We start from the raw sequence: 21,771 nt of genomic DNA, 5'->3' as shown, positions 1-21,771 counted from the left end.
AGAAAAAACTGAAGCTATATAAGCCGTATGAGTCATAAATTGAGTCATTAGTAATTTTAGGAAATTGTTATTCATTACCTCATTACACATCATTACTACCTGTCTATGTAAAATCGCTGTGAATCCAATGTCAGTCCTAATATAACAGTAGACAAAAGAATAACACAGCTAAATCACCTTAACAAAGGGCCAGAGTCTCCATATACCGTGCCCCAGACACAGACAGCAGTTTAGTAAGCTTTAGTAAGCTAACAAAAGACAACACAAACAATCACCACTGGCTGGGCAGTGCTGTGTGCTGGAGCTGGCCACATCTGGTGAAACTTTTTTTTTTCTTTGTATTAGCAGAGGACGGTCATGCTCTCCCCTGCCAAGTCAGAGATCCACTGTAGAAACCATTACCCTCTGTCGCACCTTCGCTCCATATATTCAGCACAACCAAATAAACTTGAGCATGCTCTGCCGCATTTAGACATTCAGAGCCCTGTATACCACACACCTCCCAACCCCACAGAAAACAGGCAGCCAGTGACAGCCAGAAAATTCCCTTGGTGCCTGCCTCCTCTTCCCACAAAGCGATGGAAGAATTAATTGGGGTTGAGCAAATCGAATCTCCCTCCAGAACTCAGTGAGTATGAGCAAACACACATAGGACACACTGTAAAAACAGGCTGGGGGAATGTTGTTGCAAGCCCCTGGAATACAGATAGATATTGTGAATTTATTAGTAGGAGATAATCTTTTCTAATTTTCTACTTTTTGCCACCAAGTGTTAAAATGGTATGAGAAATGTACTATTTGCTTCAACACTACCTCATGTTATAAGTTTGGTTTTCTTTATGATTCTGAAATTGTGGATTTAGTAATCATTTAGGCCTGCTTAACAGATTATTAGTTACAGACACAAGACAAGCTAGAGATAATGATTACATGTTGGTCCGAGAAGCTTAGTTAAATCAAGCACACATCTTTTATACGAGTATGCTGCTCTATCTGGTATGGTAAACAGAGCTCTCACTTTCTTCAAGAGCATGTCCAGAGACTCGTGGAAGAATCTGACCACATTCATTAAATACTCAAGGGAGGAAGTTGTTCAAAAACACATACATTGGATTGTCAAGACTTCTGACAAACACAGGCTGAGTTTCTCAACGCAGACACCAAGAATCCAATTCTCAGTGTTAACTGCAAATGTGGGAGGAGCTTTTCTATCTAAAGGACAGATTAAGTCTTTATGTGACTCTCACTCCTTGAGACTGTTGAGGACAAACCAATTTCACATTCTTAACTGTTTGTACATGACAATACTTAAAATGACATGTTGATAAAAATATAACTAGCCTACTTAGTTGTAACATGCCTAAATACAAGCATAATCCTTCCAGATACAGCTGGTACTTGGCTCTTGCGTAACAGGTCCACAGAGAATATTGTTTCCTCTCAATGTTTTTACTCTGATAAGTAGTGTGTCGATACACTAAGGCTTTGAGAATTATTTTTATTATGCATTTACCTGACATAATTAGTGAAGATGACAGGCTGGTCTTTCTTTTTATTACTAAAGATGTAATGTACATATTTATGAGATTTTTATTTTATAAACAAAATTGGTCCAGATAATGTGAGAATAAGAGACTTTCGGACATATATACATACTTTCGGACATATATAAACACACATTCAGACATATGCCCACACACTCATCTTTAAGGAGCTTTAATATCTCCACAGCATCAGAGTTGTTATTTGGTCTCCACAAAACAAAAAGGAAAACAAACACAGACACACACGCACGCACATGCACACGCACACGCAGCCATGGACTGCCAAACAACGTACCAGCTACTTCATACTTATCACATTCACATACCCCAGATCAGTACCCCATGGTGAAACAATACGAAGTTGGCAGTGGCATGGGAGATAACCCTATCACACGCAGCAGCTTCGTGGAACTGGAATGGACGGGACGTGATGACTTACCTTTTGTTCCACTCTCCTGACAGCTTGGGTTAAGTGGGAGTTCTGACCGCCCTTCCTACTCCCTCTCATCTCTCCACCCTAGTCCACCTAAGACTAGTCTCTTTGTGTAGCCCCTTTGCTGTCTCTGGGAACGAATCCAAGGGCTCGCTTTAGTAAATGCGCTATGGGCACATGTAGAGCATAGATGGATTATGTAAGATGGGTGTGGATAGGCGGGCATGAAAGCTGAAATGCTGAGGAGAAAGATGTTTCCTACATGCAGGAGGGAAATGCTTCATTTGGAAACACTTTGTTTCCTACACACAGGACAAAAACTTAATTTCTTAAATGCAAGAAAGAATAGCTTTGATTCCTATATGTTGGAGAGAAATATTTCATTTCCTACATGCAGGAGAGAAACACTTTGATTCATACATGCAGAAAACACTTTGTTTACTACATACTATTTCAAATATTCCTTTTGCTGCAGAATTAAAGGTTGCTTCTTGTATTCTTTATAAAACACATCATTTGAGCTGTTTTCTATCACAGCAGTTCATCTCAAAATGATCTAGCATACACCTGCAGATGCTGTCCTGTTGTTAAAGTATATGCTGCTCTGTTACTCAGATCCAATCACAAGAGGTCACAGTGTTACAGGGTCAGATTTCTTCACTGACCAATTGACTAATTTTGGTTTCATGAAGGAGTGTAGCCTGGCAAATCTTCTCTTAAAGCACTCAGTGACAGTTAAATATGTCCCATAGGCTCAGTCTCACACTGGTCATAGTGAATGGGTATGCCAACAAATGCCACCAATGAGCCTTTGCTGCCCACAGATGGGGGGGGGGGGGGGGGGGGGGGGATCATCTTGACCACAAAGAGAAGCCAACAAACGCATTGTGGCCTTCGTGTCAGTTTCAAATGTTGTCATGGTTTCTGCTTTGATTTCAGCATCCTCTAGCTGAATCAGGTTGCTCTTAGCAACATGCCATCAGATTTAAAGTAATAATGCCAATTTGTGCAGTGCTTTGTCTAGGACTGGATTTAAGTATTGATATGTACTAATATTCTAAGTGCTAGCCTAAATTATAGGCCTATTGTTTCTGCAACTGGACTCTGATGATACTCAAAACACTTAATTGTTAGCTGCACTCAATTAGCAATATTAATTAGTGTGCTTTATAGAAACCACGTGCTTCTGATCTGGTCTATAAAACACAGTGATTAACACAGTGAGACTCAGATGGACTCCTGTAAGACAAAAGCCCTTTCGGAGGTCAAGAGATAAAGTGGAACTAAATAAGAAACTGCATTTACATTACTCAAACTGGCAGTTCAATCCACACGTTCAAAATAAACTGTTCATCAACAGTCATCCGGAGCTAATACTAACAATAAGTTGGAGCTAATACTAACAACTAGGTATGGAAATATCTCTTATCTCTTATAATTTCGAAATCTGCCCAATAGACCTTTAAACATCGCGGGCGCTTTCCTTTTTTCTTAGTAAGAAAAACAAAGGAGATGACGTACCGAACGCTTTTTGTTTACATTTGCTATGGCAACGCAGGCCCACGCTATGCCGAACTGAGACTCGTAAATATTTCCGACACACTCATTTTGCCATTCGATATTAAAGACTGTCCTTTAAAAAATAGAAATGACAACTTAATTCAAGGCGTTGTTTATAAGCTGCCATATAAATGTAATTAAAATGAGTTCCTCGGAAGTTAATGCTGAAAATAAACCAGTTGGGAGATGTTTACTGGATAACTGGGTAGAGGAGGTGAGTAATATACTGTTCTAATGTTACCTGTAGGTTTGCGATCATTTACTCTATAGTGATCTAAAAATTTGTAGTGATTAAGGTTGAACTTTTTATTTTAATATACAAGGCCTATTTTGCTACAAAACCTTATTTTTTAAATAAAAAACAAAACATACAGCTTGCTAGCTATATACACAGAAAGTTTAAATACTAGGTATTGCTTGGCTCACTGGCACAATCATGATTATATACTAATTTACTGATGTATCTCACCTCTGTTGCATAAGAGAGCAACTGCATTGCTGGACAGTACTGGGACCAGATTAGACATCCACAAAAATGGACACAGGGGAATCCTTACAGTGGATATAACATCTAAAGTAGTAAGTACAGTGAAAGCTGCCTACATCACCCCTAAAGGATCAGGGGTAAGAAAGAGAGGTAAATATGATCATGTCTATTTTTGCAGAATTTGTATTTGCATCATGTTTCTGTACTCATCTCATACTGTATTTCTTGCCATGTGGTCAACATATTTGCTAAACGTTAAGGTTAAAAATGTATTCATCACAAATTCAGTATAGGCATTAACTGTGATTCATTATAGATGGGCAGCCTTTCTGTCCATACATTAAGAATGATGCAAATACAAAATTATTTTCAGGATAATCTCTTTCATTTTAACATCTATTTTAACAACATTTTATTCTAGGTTTACGAACTGAGCTGTTGGAGAAGGATCTCATCAAAAGGATAAGGTAATTAAAATAGACTTGAAAAGACCTGTAGTGAGTTTCAGGTTTTAAGATTTACATTTATGGAATTTAGCTGACGCTTTTATCCAAAGCTGCTTACAATAATGACTGAGTACAACTTGAGCAATTGAGGGTTAAGGGCTTTGCTCAGGGGCCCAACAGTGGCAACTTGAACCACTTCTGATTACAAGTCAAGTACCTTAACCACTGAGCTACCACTGCCCAAAAAGCTTACATTACATTTTCCTGATGCTTTTATCCAAAGCAACATACAATTATGACAGTACCACTTGAGCAATTGAGGGTTAAGGGCCTTGCTCAGGTGCCCAAGAGTGTCAGCTTGCCAGGGGTGGTGCTTCAACCAACAGAGGAAACAGCAGACTATGATGTAAAAGAATAGTGGAAACAGCAGACTATGATGTAAGCAAACAAGAGAAACAGCAAACTATGATGTAAGCAAACAGGTAAAACAGCAGACTATGATCTAAGTGAACAGGGGAAACAGTAAACTATGATGTAAGAGTATTTGCGTCTCAGTGTCACAGTTCAATTCAAAGTTTTTAATTAGTCTTTATCATGGCATTTTATATTTGTTGCTATATGAATCACATGATGTATCCTTGACAACTGTCCCCTGCTTTGGATTGAGAAAAGAGACATAACAAATATGAACCTAGAGCAAGACAGTATCTCATAGCCACAGGCCTGGGTATGAACCCTGGCTCAAAGGCCAAGTTTGAACAGTGACTGGCCACATCTAGAGAAGAGGCCTTGTGTCAAAAAATTGGGAGGGCAGTTGTGTTTTCTTAAAAGAACTACAGCAGTCAATGGGTTAAATCAGAGACAGGATGTAGACACTAATAAAAACATTACCCAGCAGTCTGCGAAAACCTTCAGCTCAGTAAACTAGTGAATACATCAGCAGGGTACGGCGACATTACCCGAAGCAGCAGATGTGCTTCAGTTGTCCTTAAAACGTTGACATTGTGGTCTGTCCTGTTGCTGTTATTACATAATACTGACTCCTGGCATGGTCTGAGTGATCGTGTCACACGGTACACATGCGCAAAAGAGGTCCATGAGTACATGTCCAAGATAGCAAGATAGATCATAGTCTGCTCTCCTACACCTCAGTTTCAAGGGAGCCCTCACTTTGGAAATGATGTTGCATTCTGATGAGGAATCACTCATCTTCCAAATCTGTTTAATTTCCATTCACCATTTTGGTACTGAGTGCACTTGTTTGCTGTGACTCCATGCTGAAAAAACCCATATGAGTGATCCACACATATGAGTGAAAGCACAGGAGTCTAAGAGCTTGTCATGTCTCATGCAAGATGTGATGAAAGATCTCGGATAAAGAGTCAGGTTAAAGTGATGCACAGTTTATGGTGTGGTGTCATTTTACTGTTTTACAGTGAGCAGGTACACACAGAGCTCAACGCCGAGCCTTCGGCCCATGAGCTGTGCTCCATAACCAGAGCGGATTACACAGCACATGGCTTCAAGCCTGCCTGCCCAGCCGTGACCATGGTCTGTCACAACACTCCGCTTTCACTGTGATTTTACAGAATTTCTTCATTTCGAGTCACCATTTATCATTATAAAAACTGTTAAAGTTTAGTCATAGTATAGTGCCGTTTCCTAGTCATCTGCTGAAGGAACAGTTAAATTATTGTGGAGAAGAATTACATTGCCTGCATGTTGTTAGGATCATGACTACAAAACTGATCAGGCGATCACTTTTTGGAGCGAAAACTACCAGAAGATTCAGGTACTGAACAGAGATTGCAAATCACTTTACACAATGCACATATACATAAATACAGTGTAATTGGAGGAATGATAGTTCTGTGGTCCTCATGAGAAGCCCCTGTTTGATTTTACAGGGAATGACACCAGTCAGAACTAGAGATACTCCATTTAAGAAGAATGCCAGCTTCAGCACACCTATTAACGAGAGTTTGGATGACCTCACACCCTTCACTCCTGAGAATTATCCTAAAATTTGAAGCATTTGATTTCTACTATCATGTTCACCCTCTTGTGCTATAAATGTATAACCAAGGAAAAACTTTCAGTTTACCAACGATTCAAATAAATTGCGTGCGTTTTAATCCATCTAACTTTAAATCACTAATATATGGCTGTTTAGCAGTGTTTGCAAAAAAAAAAAATGTAATTATTATGTACGGCATATTTTGTTTCATTAATTATGCTACTTCGCAACATTTGACTAATGGCTAATTCCCTTCAGTCGTCATGCGAGCTGTAACTTCATGGGCTACGCTCGGGCATTGACCAAGGAACATGTAAACTGGATCAGAACACCAGGCATCTGACTTTTTCACCACGAGCGAGAAACCTAGCTAACTATGTCGATGACACCGACTGATTCATTGCCTTCCTAACGCGGTGGCTGTGGCTCTCTTTTACAGAACTTGACTGTCAGTCAACGTAGCACTCTGCCACTATCCTACTCTTTCATGCTTTCATCGAGGATTAGCGCTGGGTAGCTATAGCAACAAGTCATTTTTAGAAGGCATTCGTGCAGATTCACTTGCCTTTGTCGGGAGCTGGGGGCTGTTTGCTTTCTTTACCAGCCTAGACATGCCTATATGTCGAAATTGTAAGATATGCTTTAATTTTAGGTATCAGTCAGATACTAATTACTGACAGTTTTATGGCAGCAGTGTAAAATTCGTGGTTAAATCGGTTGTTCTACCTCAGCTGCACGGAAACATTCCAGATGAGATAAATGTATATATAAAGATCCTTGATTTTAAACTTAATTGTTCCTTTGGTTCCTTGTCTAAAGGTCTTAAAACTCTAGAATTTGAAAAGTCTAAAATGGCATAACATATTATCCTTGGATTTAGCTGCAGTCTTTAAACCCAGTCATTAGGGTTTCCACACCATTCGCTAATTAAAAGGGACAGTACAGACGTATCACTTTTTTCATTCAAGGCATACTTGGCCCTATCTGCCCCTTTGACTGCTGATTGAAGAGGCTATAATCATAATCATAAATCCTACACTTATTAAGACTTGAAAACAAAGAACAGAACGACATGGGCACATTGCCTCATTACTGAACGCGCCAGCGACCCGGTCGAGTGGGAGGTAATTAAGAATTGTGTAGGTGGGATGTTGCTGCGACACGCGGGCGTATAACACACCTGCCGTCTTGTATTACTATATTTACGGGGTATTTCTGTTGATTTTATTGCAGTAGCGCTATGCTTAGAATTAAACTTGACTAGAACCTCTGAAATCAAAAAGGAAACATTGGGGTTCTTTGATTATTAAAATAAAAGCATTTTCTTTTACAAATAGCAAATTTAAAGGGAAACAACATGTTAATGTTCCCACATTGTCCAAGTCTTATGTTTTCTATCGTTACGGGTACATTCAATCCCAACAAAGAGCTAAATACATGTGCTGTTACACACTCTGATACAGATGTTAAAAGACCCAGATGCTTAATGGACAGTTAATGTGCAGTGATGTCATCCCCTCAGACTACCCATACTCCACGACGCTGTTTAGTGCACAGTAATGAACCTTGATCACCGCATGGCTTTTTACATTATTTAAATAACACACGGGGGACATATGACATAAGACATGATTACGCTATGGTTTCGTAGGACGAGTAATATGACACGCTGCAAAGATAAATGTTTCTTATTTGCTGCTCGTAAAATCAACCTTGGTAAACGTTTAATCCTGTCGTCTACCTGAAAGTACTGAGGCTTCGGAGGAAATGGACGATAAGTATTTTATCTTGAATTTATTAAATTAATCCTCAACTCAGTTATACAAGAGAGTATCGGTCGTGCTTCATTTTCTGTAACATGATACTAGTCCCAGAGTTCTGTGGGAGGATGAGGTATACAAGACTACGTGAGTAATCTCAGACTTCCTCTTCAACCCAGCCTGTTCACGAGGCAACTGAACCTGCTGCGTCGTAGGAGAAAACGTAGTTGCAGGATAACCAAATGGACAAAATCACTCACAGAACAACACATACTGATGTAAGAACGGCAAACCAGTCCACTCCTTTTTATTACGTTTATTGAACAAAATATCTTACAATGTCTTGGATATACATATATACAAATATTAAGTTCACTTCTGACGCCTGCACTATATTCAATACACTGTACCCTTATCCTTTTTGTGTGCGGGATAAAGATACCAAGTACACATTTACAGTTTCCAAATCACATATAAATCTGAATATAGAAAGCACAAAAATAAGAATCTCACTTGGAAGGAAAAGGCACCAAGTCTCAACACATAAGAGTCTTCATCATAAAAATTACCGTTACATTTTTATTTTTTGCAGTAAAAGCAGGTATGAAATATACCTGAACAGACCTCCCTCAAAAGGTAACGGGGGTAATTGTTCTGGGTGGTGAAGCAGCACAACCTCTCGAACGTAGAACAACATCCAGAATAGTGGCTCTTGCTGCAGCAGCTTCGGCCAGCTCTGCCTTGGTCAGCAGGGCTCTCAGATAACATAGACATCTGTCTTCTCCCCAAGAAGCCAATATGTTCTCATTTTGCCTTTGCCCTGAAAGAAGGAAGGCAAAGATCAATAGGGTCCATCGATGAGCACTCAGCCCGCTTGGTGGAGCAAGTAATGAACAGTGAGTGCACCGAGCCAGCTCAGGGACATCAGCATGGGTCACCACATGGCCCACCTTCTTCCACCTGTAATTATGTTGAGCAGAGGGCAAGACTCAGCCTCAGATTATCTTAACTAGCAAACACAAAGTAGATAATCTTGAGATTTTCTGGGCTTTTGTTTGCTTTAGTTTTATTTAAAAAATTATTTCCATGTCGACAGGAGCACAGTGCACGTCCTGAGTCTCCCTCTCAGCTGCAGGCGGCTTGTAATTTGAGAGAGACTCAACCACTGACATCAGAGCTGGACATGCTCTGCCTTGATGTAGAAGGTTATCCTACTATTTCTGGAGACTGGAAAGGTCCATTATCTTAAAAAGTCTAGGAAAAAGATTTTACATTTTTAAACATCTTACAACAAATAAAAATAAATAAATAAAGATTCACACAAGTCACAACATTGACAATATTTTAAATATAGATAGATAGACAGATAGATAGATAGATAGATAGATAGATAGATAGATAGATAGATAGATAGATAGATAGATAGATAGATAGATAGATAGATAGATAGATAGATAGATAGATAGATAGATAGATAGATAGACCTCTATACCTTCATTTCCACATCCCCTCGCAGCTGGAGGTCAAAGTAGCCGAACTCGTCGAGCACCTCTTTGGTGGCTGAGGACACATGTATCCGCAGGGCTGCAGAAGACACATGTCGATATAAGCCAAACGACCAATCACAGTAAGAGGACACACGTCGATACAAGCCAAACACCCAATCACAGTAAAAGAACACACATCAATACAAGCCAAATGGCCAATCACAGTAAGTGCCCAGAGTGACAGCAGGAACCCAATAAAATACTGATGACTCTACACTTAGGCAGCCACCAGATACCTGGCCAAAGGTCTAGTGAGTAATGTATGCAGTCTACACCAGGCACAATAAGCTGTTGTTTGAAGAGACTGGACATACTTAATAATGTATATAGGCTCCATATGGAGTAGATCCATCTGGGTGAGCACTAGATTTTACCCTCTGAGTGGATGCTGAGGCTTAGTTATAGTATACTATAAATCACCAAGGCTGGATGGTGAGTGACACCTCCATTAATTATTAATGGTTATTAAGTACATAGAAAGCCAGTGCAGGAAAAGAGGCAGTAAGCCAATCTGAGCCTCACAGATGGCACTACGCTGCTGAAGTTGAGTGCGGATGAGCCACTCCATGTGTTGCTGCTGGTAAGTGTTCATTCAGAGCAGAGCATAGCCACATTGGGGAGTACGTGTTGAAGGGATCTATATGCTGGAAACACCGTATGTGTTGGCCTGCTGTCAGTAAAAGATGAGGTAGACTGCTTACAGCTAACAGAGGACAAAATCGAGAGCAGGTTGGTAAATTGATACTGAAGGTTAGAAATGTATGTGACTTGTATGAGTCATAATTGCTGAGAATTGCTGCATGCATGTTTTTTTCCTTAAGGGACACATTACTGCCTTGTAAAATATATCAGAAACAGGCTCACCCACCTTCCCCAGTGGACTCCATCCTTGATGCTGTGTTGACAGTGTCCCCAAACAGACAGTACCTGGGCATTTTAAGGCCTACCACACCTGCACAGACAGGCCCTTAACAAGCATAAACACACAGAACAGACCAAGCAGACACACACACACAGAGAAAGAGGGGGATTAATTAACTCTTGCTGAAAGATATAATCCAGAACTCCAGAAGCCAACACCTGACAGATTAAAGCCCTGAACAGTCCCTGCACTTGTAGAAGCCCTAAGCTTATTACAGTGTCCACTATGGCTTGTGTATACACGAGGTGACAATGCACAACACATCCTGCATCAGAGTCCACAGCGGGATTTAGCCGTTTTATGAGGATTAGTGCTTGGCTGTGAAGCAAATAGGAGCGAAAAACAGAAAAGAGCAACAGGAAATCCTAAATCTTATCACAGTCAAACGTGGGGCATGGATGCGGTAGGTGGAAGAACCATTACATTTTTAGACATAAGAAACCATCTGTAGTGCACTTTGCCTTATTCTGTGACAAACAAAAATGAGCAGTATGTTAACTACAAATAGCTTGACCACCACATAAAATCTCCATGCACTTTACAGCATTCAGTTCAGGAGGTGGAGTACCTGTATGGATTCCTATCCTTAGCCGCAGCTGATCATTGGGTCTGTGTCTGATTCTGAAGGTTTTAACTTGTTCCAGTAAAGCTAATGACATGCTGGCAATCTCACGAGCATGGAGTTTACCATTACGCACTGGGAGACCTGACACCACCATGTACGCATCACCTATGGTCTCCACCTGAGACAAAGGAGGAAGGAGATTTGCATTAATCCTCATGAGGTTTTCCACATTCTGCAGGTAGAGTTATCCATGGTTTCTTCAAGCAGCAATGGAAAAATTTAGTTTAAATGGATAACCCCATCAAAAAATATTTTAGAAGATTTTTAAGCATGTCATTCACCTTATACACATCAAAATTATCGATGATGGCATCAAAGCATGTGTAGAGGTCATTCAGCAATGTCACAACCTGGATAGAGGTAAATTCTATTTCAGTCACGAGTGTGTGTGTGTGTATATATATATAAGATTCCAGGTGAGTAACTGCAGTGTACTGGAGTAAGAGATGTAGAGATATTTAAAATTGTAGTAAAGTACACAGAGTTTCCAGAGAAACAGGACGTTTCGGACAGGGGCCTTTAATCAGCTGTGCAAGCAAAGTGCTTCCTAAACTAGTTTCCTAAATAAAAGGAGCTCATCTACACTCTTGGAACTTTAGAACCCCATGGAATGAATGTTATGATTTAAACATCTACTTTTTCATATATAAACTGGCTCCTACTACTAATTGAGAAGCACTTTGCTTGCACAGCTGATGTCGGAAATGTTCTATTTCTCTAGAAACTCTGTGTATTTTACTACAATTTTGAATCTTTACATCTCTACTACAGTATACTGCAGTTACTCAGCTAGAATCTTCAAAGAGATTATTATATATATATATATATATATATATATATATATATATATATATATATATATATATATATATATATATATATATAAATAAAATTATCCCCAGTATATAAAAACAACAAATCATTCAAGTTGAATATTTATCTATTTATCTAAGGTATAACAGCAGCATTGTCTTATGAGGATTTCACATTAAACCTTAAAACAGAATCACCATAACAACAACAACAACAAAAATACATGCATATAATTTAAAAAAAATAGAGTTGTATGATACCGTTAAAAGATGTGTTTGGTCTCAAAGCTGCTCTGCACTGCTGAGAGCAAAGGGAAGGCAGTTTCTTTTACAGCTGCAAGTCTCTTTTTAATTGGCTGGAAGTCCAGGCGTGTCATTGTGGTCAGTACATTTGGTTAGGAATTTATCTGAACAAATATACAGCCATTACTTCTCCAAACTCCCTAGATCACTGTCACCCTTTAAGGTAGGTAGAACGTCTCTAAAACTGTTTCTTGCCTCAACCTTGCCTCAAAGACTATGCAATATCATCCATTGTGTGTCTAGCTTTACCATATTCCATTATGGTCTGCTGAGAAATGCCTTCCTTCATGTGATCAAGTCCCAGCGGTTCCCTTAAATTAAAATACTTTCTGCCCTGCCCCGCCCCAATTTGGATGCATGCCCATACCCACAGCATACCATTTGTATGAATAAACTAAGACGGAATACAATAAAATTAGTACACGTTCTCCCCAAACGTAGACTCCACTGCAGATGGGCTAGCTTGCTGTAGCCACAGACAACAGAAAACCCAGACCATATTGGGGTATTACACATCAGGTCTTCAGAAGGTGATCGTGTTTTGAGAAGGCATCCAAGAAAGCAAAAGCAACATCCAAGAGAGCAAAAGCAACACAGGATATGGGAAAAAGGGGAAATAAAAACACGCCCATACATCTCTCTGACTCAGCTTTGCATCAAACTCAAGAGTCAAGCCCAATACGTGCAGTTCATATTAACATTGCTCACAGTTCAAAGCACTGCTCTGCTTTCATGCTACTAAGACTCAGCGTATAAGCAGCAACCCCTATATCAAATAAACCTGCAGTTCATGCAGTGATGTCAATGATTCAAAACAATATAGCATAATTGTAGTTTACAATTATTCAAACAGTTCTATGGGATATCAAGCATATTTCTTGAATGTCACATACATACCTGTAACGGTGTACTTTCTGCAGACATTGATGTGAAGCCCACTATGTCACTGAAGTAGATAGTGACACTATCAAAGGCTTCAGCCTGCACTGTCTCCCCTCTCTTCAGCTGTTCCGCGACTGAACTAAAGGGCAAGCAAACCAAATAAACCCAGAAGGGTGAAATGAACCAGAAAATTGCTACACAGCTACTCAAGCTCACGCATAGTTGCAAACGCTGCACTATTTAGTCCAGACTTACGGCATTACAATGTAGTAACCATCAAGTTCAAGACAAATGCATGTACAAGAGATAAAAAGTGTTTCTTAAGAAGATTCATCCCTAACACGGCACTACATGGGAGCCAATAGTAACGCTTGTTGTTACTAAGGCTTTCCTGATATAAGAACGCAAATCTCCTTCTCACGATGGGAAGCAGGTCAGTTAATTTCGCTCACATAATTTTGTCTGAAATAGGCTACCACAGAGCGTGAAATTATTTTCAGCTGAGCAAAGAAACATTTGTGAACCTCCATTAACAGGCAGGGGAGGGGTTGTTAACTCTTAATCACCGTCACTCATCAAGCTGAGGTGAAGAAACAGTGGCAACAGTAAAGGATTGGGGGTGATATTACAAACAATGGCTCTCACTGCGGCAGGATCTGATAGAGCAGATTTTCTGCTCTCCTCTTCTCCTCCAGGTAGGCCTGCGTTCGCTCCTCCACCAGATTTTCCAGGTTGTTGGCATACTGCTCCATTCTGGACAGCAGGTTATTGAGGATGCTGGTGCTCCCTTCTCTGCCACATACACAAGCAGCAGTCAGAAAACCGTCAACTGGTGGGGACCCTTTAAGGTGTAAACATCATGTAAACAAATGTAGCCAAAAAAGAAAATGAATCACTCAAAGGATTTGGTGCTTGATTTGGCTCTTGTTTGATTGAGCTTAATCAAATTGATTATGAAATTATGTATTAATTTATTTTGAGTAACTGTTAATGGCGGATTAATAGCCAGTAACAGCAGGATGGTACCTCTGCTCAGTGAAGCAAAAAAGATGTGTGTTGGAGTTCAGTGTGAGCCCTCTCAACATGGGAGTTCACAGACCTGAGGTGCAGTTTCTGAAACTCCACAGGAGATATCTGATGACTCATCATCAGCTAGTGTCCTAACTCCGAATGCTGATTCATCCAAAACTATTCTGGCTTTGAACACACATACCTACATTTATTATTACAAAACCATGAGGCTGGAACAGATTGATCTCGGGTACAAATCTTGCAAACGGTGCTTTCTGTAAATTCACATTTTAATTAGTATATTAACTTACATTTTATATTAAAGTTCTCATTAGTACTTTTTACTTTATTTTTAATTATACTATATATAGAATTTTAGTATATATGACAGGCATATACACAAGCAGACACTGTTTTAGATGTATGGCAGATTAACCCAACATTAAAGTTAGAAGATCCATTTTTAGGAGCCATACCTACAGCTCAGTTGATAACCCTTACTGATGAACTACACATAAAAATTCACACTGAGGAGTTTAAATTAAATCTCAGTATATTCGAGTATGTATTTAAATGGCAACATTTATTTACTCATTTTAAAGAATTTATGGAAAGACTATGAAATTGGCAATAAAACATTCAAAGACTAATTTCTTACAAATATATGTCAAATTGCTTCACTCAAAAATATCTAGTGCAAATTATGCTTAAGACCACATTGCAAACTAAGCTACAAGCGAAACCTCATTATTTCTATTATAAGTCATGAACAGCAAAAAAAGGAAAGGATAAAGGAAAACAAAAGAAAAGACTAACTTTCTTATTAACTTCAGTAAGACTAACTTTAAGAACTGGCTAGCCCAGGGTTACAGACAGCGAGCCCAGGCCCATGCTGCTGAGTGTGGCTCGCCCTGCGGGTTTTGAGCAGCGCTCACTTGTTGAGTTTGGCGATGAAGATCTTGATGTGGCCAAAGTCGGGCCGCTCAGCGGGGTCCTCGGCCCAGCAGTTCTCCATCAGCACAGTCAGCTCCTCACAGTGGCGGCTGTTGTCTGTCGTGGGCCGGAAGTAGGGCTTCTGCCCATTCCGCACCTTCTGGATGATCTCTGCAGCAGGGAACACATGCCTGAGCCCAGCCTCACATGAGCACAGTCTCAAGTGAACCCAGCTTCACATGAGCACATGTTAAAGTGGGTTCTGTGGTGAATAGGGCATATACATGAAGGTACTCACTGGCAGGTTTGGTCTGGTTTTTTTTTTTAACACTAAATGAATAAAACAGCATATTTGGGTCCTCTGAACATTTTCCATAGTGGTTATAAAAGAAAAAAAAAACCTACCTGTTCATATGAACATTCCAAAACCACAATGCCAACTCAACCATGTGAGGGGTTTGACATAAGGGGCTCAATGTGGTGCTAACCTTTGGGGCTCAGATCCATGCCTTCTACATAGAATGTTCCATTCCTCAAGGCTATCTCCTGCAGGATGATACCAAAGCTGTACACATCTCCCTGCTGTGTCCCCTGGGCTGGGGGCCTGTCATATATCAATAATTCTGGAGCTGTCCATAGCTTTCCTGAAACAAACAAACACACACACACACACACACACACACACACACACACACACACACACACACACACACACACACACACACATATATATATATATATATATATATCTGCTGCTAGCAAAAGATAACTACTCCCTCATATAATAATAAACAAAATTTTTATTATTTTACAGAATCCAACCTTTTCTCAGTATAATCAGTACTACTTGGAGTTTTATAATAAATACCCCAATAAATATGTTAAAGACTGGGACAAACCATTAACAGCTCAATGTTCATTTCTAACCTGAAACTACAGGAAGTTTTTTTTTATCTTGTTGTTTACTTACTTGCATAAAGTTCATGAGAGTCTTCATTTTCAAATGATGATCGAAAGCTTGCCAGACCATAATCTGTAATTTTCAATACAAACCGGCTGTCCACCACGCAGTTTGATGATTTCAGATTTCCATGGGAACCAATGTAACTGTTGTGTAGATAGTTCATTCCCTGGCAACACAGGAACGGAATGCAGTGTTATGGGTTTACCCCTAGATTTATGAGAAAATGTTGAAGAACACCCATTGATTTAGAAAAAGTCTTAAGACACATAAAATTTTGTCCAAAAATGTTTATGTAACAAGCTATCTAAGTACCATTTAATGGTTACTCAAAGAGGAAGAGCACATGGAACCCTCAACCAAAACAATTAGTGGCCATCACTGTGGCTGAATGACCAGAGTTGTATGTATTAAATGAAATATTTGAATGCTTGCATGCTTAAGTCAATGATAAAACTATCGGACTTGGAATGGAACGACATGTCCTGGAAATGCCAATTGAGAAATGCTATTTTTTTATGCATCCATTCAGGTTGGACAGTCTTCTCAAGGTGATTCAATCTGCATCACTCATAAATTATCTTTCTTCTTGATAAGAGCACTACTTATTTTTTTCTATTAGTTCCTCCTGAAAGGGAAAGCATGTTTTCCTTACTTAACTGACAGATCACTTTGATGTAATAGCAGAGCAATGTTTTCATTGAAAGCCAGTGCTTTTGTATGTCTTGGCTCCGTATTTATAAAACACAGTGCTGGTTTTAATGAAGGGATGAAGCTGAAGTAGAATTTTTTTAGTTTACTTCTCTTCCAAATGCACTATCTTGCTGTCTCTGATTGTAATTTATTTTCTTTTACTAATGAGGCGGCTTTTAGACAAGAAAATCTCTAAAGCAACATTGCCTTCCCATGCTCCATTAATGGTGTGCCTGACTATTACAGCTGAGTACAAGGCACTACTAAGATGACAGAATGTTTGCTGCATTTGGTGACGTTTGTGGCGTTGAAAAAGTCTTTAATCTCTAGTTCAAATGCTCTGGCAAAACGGCACTCTCACACACCTTGACAATGTCATTGATCAGAGAGAAGCGGAACATCCAATCCAAGTTAATGCTCTCATTTTCCAGAATATCCTGTAAGAACAAAACAGATCTCATCACCATGAACCACACAATCAGTGCACTTAGGCATTTTGATAAGGGGGATCTGTTTTTGACCCACTCATTTTCATTAGCATTAACTACATCGGAGTAAACGCCAACAACAGCAAGATAGACAGTGACTAAAATCTCCGACCAGTTCCCAGAAATGTTAAGAACTAGGTGCCTTACATAAGTGTTTATAAAAATGTCAGTTTTTTAAAAAACCTAAAAACTTTAAAGCACCTTTGATCATAGCAATAGCTAAATACTTTTTTTTCATGTGATCTTGCAATCAAATTTATTCTATTGCCTAATTCTATGAATATATCATGTGATTTGAAATAGAAATCCAATATTTAACAAACAAAACTGTGACCTATTATACACAAGGTTAAGTAAAGGAAGTGCTTACCTGAAGACTTCCCCTCGGACAGTATTCCGTCACAATACAAATGTTCGGTGGATCAATACAAGCACCAACAAACCTTGTCAAATGGTTGAACTGAACATCCCTCATCTACAAACAACAACAACAACAAAATAGAAATATATTGAAATAAAACAGAAATCAAATAGACATAAAACATGAAAACATGGCAAACTATAACAAATCCACAATTTTATGAATTGATTTTGTTTAGCCTTCAACTTTTCTACTCAAGATACTCAATTTTTACTCCAGGCGAGATCTTCAACAAGATCTCAGAAGCTACCCCTTGCTGAGACTCAGAGGTGCAGCGAGAAGTAACATCTTTGTAAGGTCTGGAGGCTAACTCCAGTTAGTGTACCCTTTGACCTACATAACATCCCCCCTGCTGGACAGCAGAGGGAGCAGGGCGATCACAGTAGGGAGGAAGCGGCTCTACATCTCCACTGGCAGCCGCTTGCGCCCTCCCTCTCTCCCCTCCCCCTCTTGCTGTGGCCTCTCGTGGGGGGTATAAACCCCACGGGAGAGGGCTCCCTGGTTCATCCAGGCACAGACGCCGCGCACACGTCTCTACTGAAGCCCCAGAGAGAGTTAGTGCTAGTGCTCACCACTAGCTGGCGGCTTCTGTGGACCCTTGCCCTCAGCTGGAGGCTGCCCAACCAAAGCTCAGCTTCAAATAAAGCTGCTATCTGAACAGTGTTTGAACCAAGGCGAGCGAAGGACTCAGACGATGTACAGACGGAGGGGACAGTGGAGGGGTTGAGGGGATTTCATCCCTGTTGCCCAATTTTGGGATTTTGGGAGTAGCACATCAAAACTGTGTTCTGTCTCAGGACATAGCAATTTGTTTGCTATGTTATTTTTTACATAAAGCTATTTTTCCAATCTATTCATGGTGACTGCTGGCCATATTTCAGCCTTCTTTGGAACACCTTGTAAAAGTGAGCTCCCCCTTTTCCATGGCCTCATGCTCCCACCCCACCCCCACCTTAAAACGGGTGTGTGGAAATGGAATTTGCTTTTACCATCAGGGGCAGTGAGGTTACTGAGTGAGGTCATAAACAGTGGCCTATAACACGCGCGCGCGCAAACATTATATGCAAACCTCTTGCCTTACATGCTTCAGTTCAAAGAGCACTTGTCTGGTCAACTCAATCCTCTTCTTGTTCACATGCTTGATTGCTACCAGGTTGCCCTGTGTGAGAAAAATGTACGCATTAGTGATTAGCTTGTGTGGAAGACAAGCATGAGCTCTAACTTAATTGACCTTTACTTTATACAATTTATTTGTGTAGTGCCCTTTATAATTGAGGTTACTGTAAAAGAGATTTAGTGAAATCCAGGCATGGATCCGAAAAGAAAAACTGAAGGTGTCCAGGAAAGAATGACTGGGAACACTCAAGAAATCCATGACCTGATCTTTGGTACAACTAAAGTTGGGCCATCAGCAAGCACCAACATTTCAAAGGAGGAGAGTATGCTGTACAATCTTTGCTTTGACTTTGAAGTTGCATTTGAGAGTCAAAGTAACTAGGGGTCACAGCCAAAAAGTGTCCCTATCACTCCCTGGGACAATCTTGGTGACAACCTTCCATATCCTCTCTATTTCTTCTTTTTATATTTCTTCCACACCTACTGGTTGAAAAAGCTCACTGCACTCCATGAATGTCTGGCAGCACAAATGAACCAGCTGCTAATGGATGTAACAGGCCCTGAATGGTTAACTGAAGACTGGCAGCTAAGATGAGTAGACACATGGCTCAATACATGAGCCCAGAAAGGCCAGAATATCAGAGGGGCCAAGCAACAGTTACTGGTGGATAAAACAGTCACTCAAAACTGTAAGACCAGACAGACAATCCTGTGTACCACCTGGATTTACTACAAGAAAGCCTATGATTCAATGCTCCACACATATATCCTGGAATGCTTGAAGCTGTATAAGCATCAGGGAAGGTGGTAGAGAATGACCGAGCTAAGATCTTATGGAAAATCCAGAACCAGACCGACAAAACGGTAATGGATAACCAACTGGACATATTAGTGAAGGACTGTAGTGATAGATGTGGCAATTCAAAGTGATAGCAACATCAGGACCAAGGAACATGAAAAGCTTGAAAAATACTAAGGGCTGAGAGAAGAACTTGAAAAGATGTGGAAGGTACTAAGATACTACACAGGACCCTCAGGACCCGAGCTTGAAAGAAAAAGATTTAGAAGATTTGGAAGAGGGTAAGTGGGGAATATATACACACACACACACACACACACACACACACACACACACACACACACACACACACACACACACCCATAGAGGAGTGCATTGAAGCAGACAAAATACAATAACACTTAATAAAACAGTAGAATGTGGTCGATATATTTGGAGAAAAATAATTTACGCTTGGCAGCCCATTTCTACTGAGGTAGTTGAACAAATAGACGCTGATGAAAACCCAGGACTGATAATAATGTTACATCATAACTCACTATTCCACATACTGTCTCTGATAATGATGTTACATCATAACCCACTAATCCACATACTGTACAGATCGGTCTATGATAATGATGTTACATCATAACTCACTATTACACATGCTATCTCTCATAATGATGTTACATCATAACACACTATTCCACATACTGTCTCTGATAATGATGTTACATTATAACTCACTATTACACATATTGTCTATGATAATGATGTTACATCATAAGTCACTATTCCACATACTTTATTGATCAGTCTCTGAAAATGATGTTATATCATAATTCACTATTACACATGCTGTCTGTGATAATAATGTTACATCATAACTCACTATTCCACATACTGTACAGATCAGACTTTGATAATGATGTTACATCATAACTCAATATTATACATACTGTCTCTGATAATGATGTTACATCATAACTCACTATTCCACATGCTGTACAGATCAGTCTCTGACGATGATGTTACATCATAACCCACTATTCTATATGCTGTACCGATCAATCTCTGATGATGATGTTACATCATAACAAGTACCTTAACCACTGAGCTACCCCTGCCCTCCTTACTCCTACAATGCGGTGACACCTTCAGGACCTCGGAGTACACATCCATCCAGAATTTGGAGAATGGAAAAAAAAAACAGTGCTTAACATTTGTGACTTACTCATAACTCACTCATAACTCACTATTCCACTATTCCAGGGGTCAAAACTAAATATTTTAAAATGCATAAGGGGTTTTGACATTTTTCAAACAATGTTTGTATTTTTATAATGGATATTTTCCAAATGGGACGCTTCCAAATTGCACTTTAGACAGTATATGTATTTTGATATTGCCTCTTTTCATAAAAGATCATTCACTTGTCAGTCAAGACCTCTTTGTTCACTGGCCAATTATCTGCTGTTGATTACTTTCGACTGAATCTAGCAAAAGGCCACTGATGGACATATACTGACTTGAGAGTCATGGAGGACTTCAATGATTGTAGTGTATGTGATATACAGTTTATTAATTAAATAATCGGAGGTAATATGGTGACATTTGGTGATATTAAGATGAATTACTCAATTCATCTTAATGAACCCTGAATTACTGTAATAATTACCACAGTAGACCTAGCAAGACCTGTGTGCACACTTGTCAGGTTTAGCCAGCAAATGGAGTTAAATGAAAATGGGAAATACATTAGCTATCCAGATAGTTAGCTGGTAACATGTTTTACAATGACATGGATACAGGTTTAGAAATGGCTCAAACAACAGAAATGCCTCAAACATTATGTAGGTGCTATAGCTCATAGTTCTTTATTTATTTAAAATTGGCACAAATTAAATTCCATAAGACTGTAGATCAGTCTTTCGCCCTAAGAGGTGGTTACAGTCATTGAAACATTTTAATATGACATTTAATATGGCGTCTCTTATTCCCAGCAACAGCAGAAATATTCAGCTGACTT

At 39.6% G+C, this 21,771-nt stretch overlaps 2 protein-coding genes across 4 annotated transcripts in view; one reads left to right on the top strand and one right to left on the bottom strand.

The window, feature by feature from the left end:
- The first annotated feature begins 3,532 nt into the window (after window positions 1-3,532).
- Window positions 3,533-6,609, top strand: spag8 (sperm associated antigen 8). 3 transcript variants are annotated; one of them, XM_027027354.2, is made up of 6 exons: window positions 3,533-3,751; window positions 4,021-4,174; window positions 4,446-4,491; window positions 5,907-5,913; window positions 6,200-6,262; window positions 6,378-6,609. In XM_027027354.2, the coding sequence occupies exons 1-6, from the start codon at window positions 3,680-3,682 to the stop codon at window positions 6,498-6,500; spliced, it is 465 nt and encodes a 154-aa protein (XP_026883155.1). In that variant the 5' UTR covers window positions 3,533-3,679; the 3' UTR covers window positions 6,501-6,609. The 3 variants fall into 3 exon arrangements, with proteins under 3 accessions (XP_026883155.1, XP_026883153.2, XP_026883154.2); XM_027027352.2 differs by having other exon boundaries at window positions 5,907-6,021; XM_027027353.2 differs by having other exon boundaries at window positions 5,907-6,047.
- Window positions 6,610-8,551: 1,942 nt separating this feature from the next.
- Window positions 8,552-21,771, bottom strand: part of LOC113588239 (atrial natriuretic peptide receptor 2) — a 30,651-nt gene continuing 17,431 nt past the window's right edge. The window contains exons 10-22 of the mRNA XM_027027346.2: window positions 18,927-19,004; window positions 17,795-17,899; window positions 17,302-17,373; window positions 16,253-16,412; window positions 15,771-15,926; window positions 15,285-15,453; window positions 13,984-14,130; window positions 13,354-13,477; window positions 11,623-11,691; window positions 11,285-11,459; window positions 10,663-10,761; window positions 9,740-9,831; window positions 8,552-9,067 (exon numbers count right to left, since the gene is read on the bottom strand). Of these exons, the coding sequence (XP_026883147.2) occupies window positions 9,005-9,067; window positions 9,740-9,831; window positions 10,663-10,761; window positions 11,285-11,459; window positions 11,623-11,691; window positions 13,354-13,477; window positions 13,984-14,130; window positions 15,285-15,453; window positions 15,771-15,926; window positions 16,253-16,412; window positions 17,302-17,373; window positions 17,795-17,899; window positions 18,927-19,004 (1,509 nt within the window). The 3' untranslated portion in view covers window positions 8,552-9,004. The remainder of the gene's footprint in view (window positions 9,068-9,739; window positions 9,832-10,662; window positions 10,762-11,284; window positions 11,460-11,622; window positions 11,692-13,353; window positions 13,478-13,983; window positions 14,131-15,284; window positions 15,454-15,770; window positions 15,927-16,252; window positions 16,413-17,301; window positions 17,374-17,794; window positions 17,900-18,926; window positions 19,005-21,771) is intronic.

The sequence above is a fragment of the Electrophorus electricus genome, chromosome 6, assembly GCF_013358815.1.
Source record: "Electrophorus electricus isolate fEleEle1 chromosome 6, fEleEle1.pri, whole genome shotgun sequence".
Classification (NCBI taxonomy): domain Eukaryota; kingdom Metazoa; phylum Chordata; class Actinopteri; order Gymnotiformes; family Gymnotidae; genus Electrophorus; species Electrophorus electricus.
Note: the sequence above shows the minus strand (reverse complement) of the source record. Positions and strands in the feature narration are given on the sequence as shown.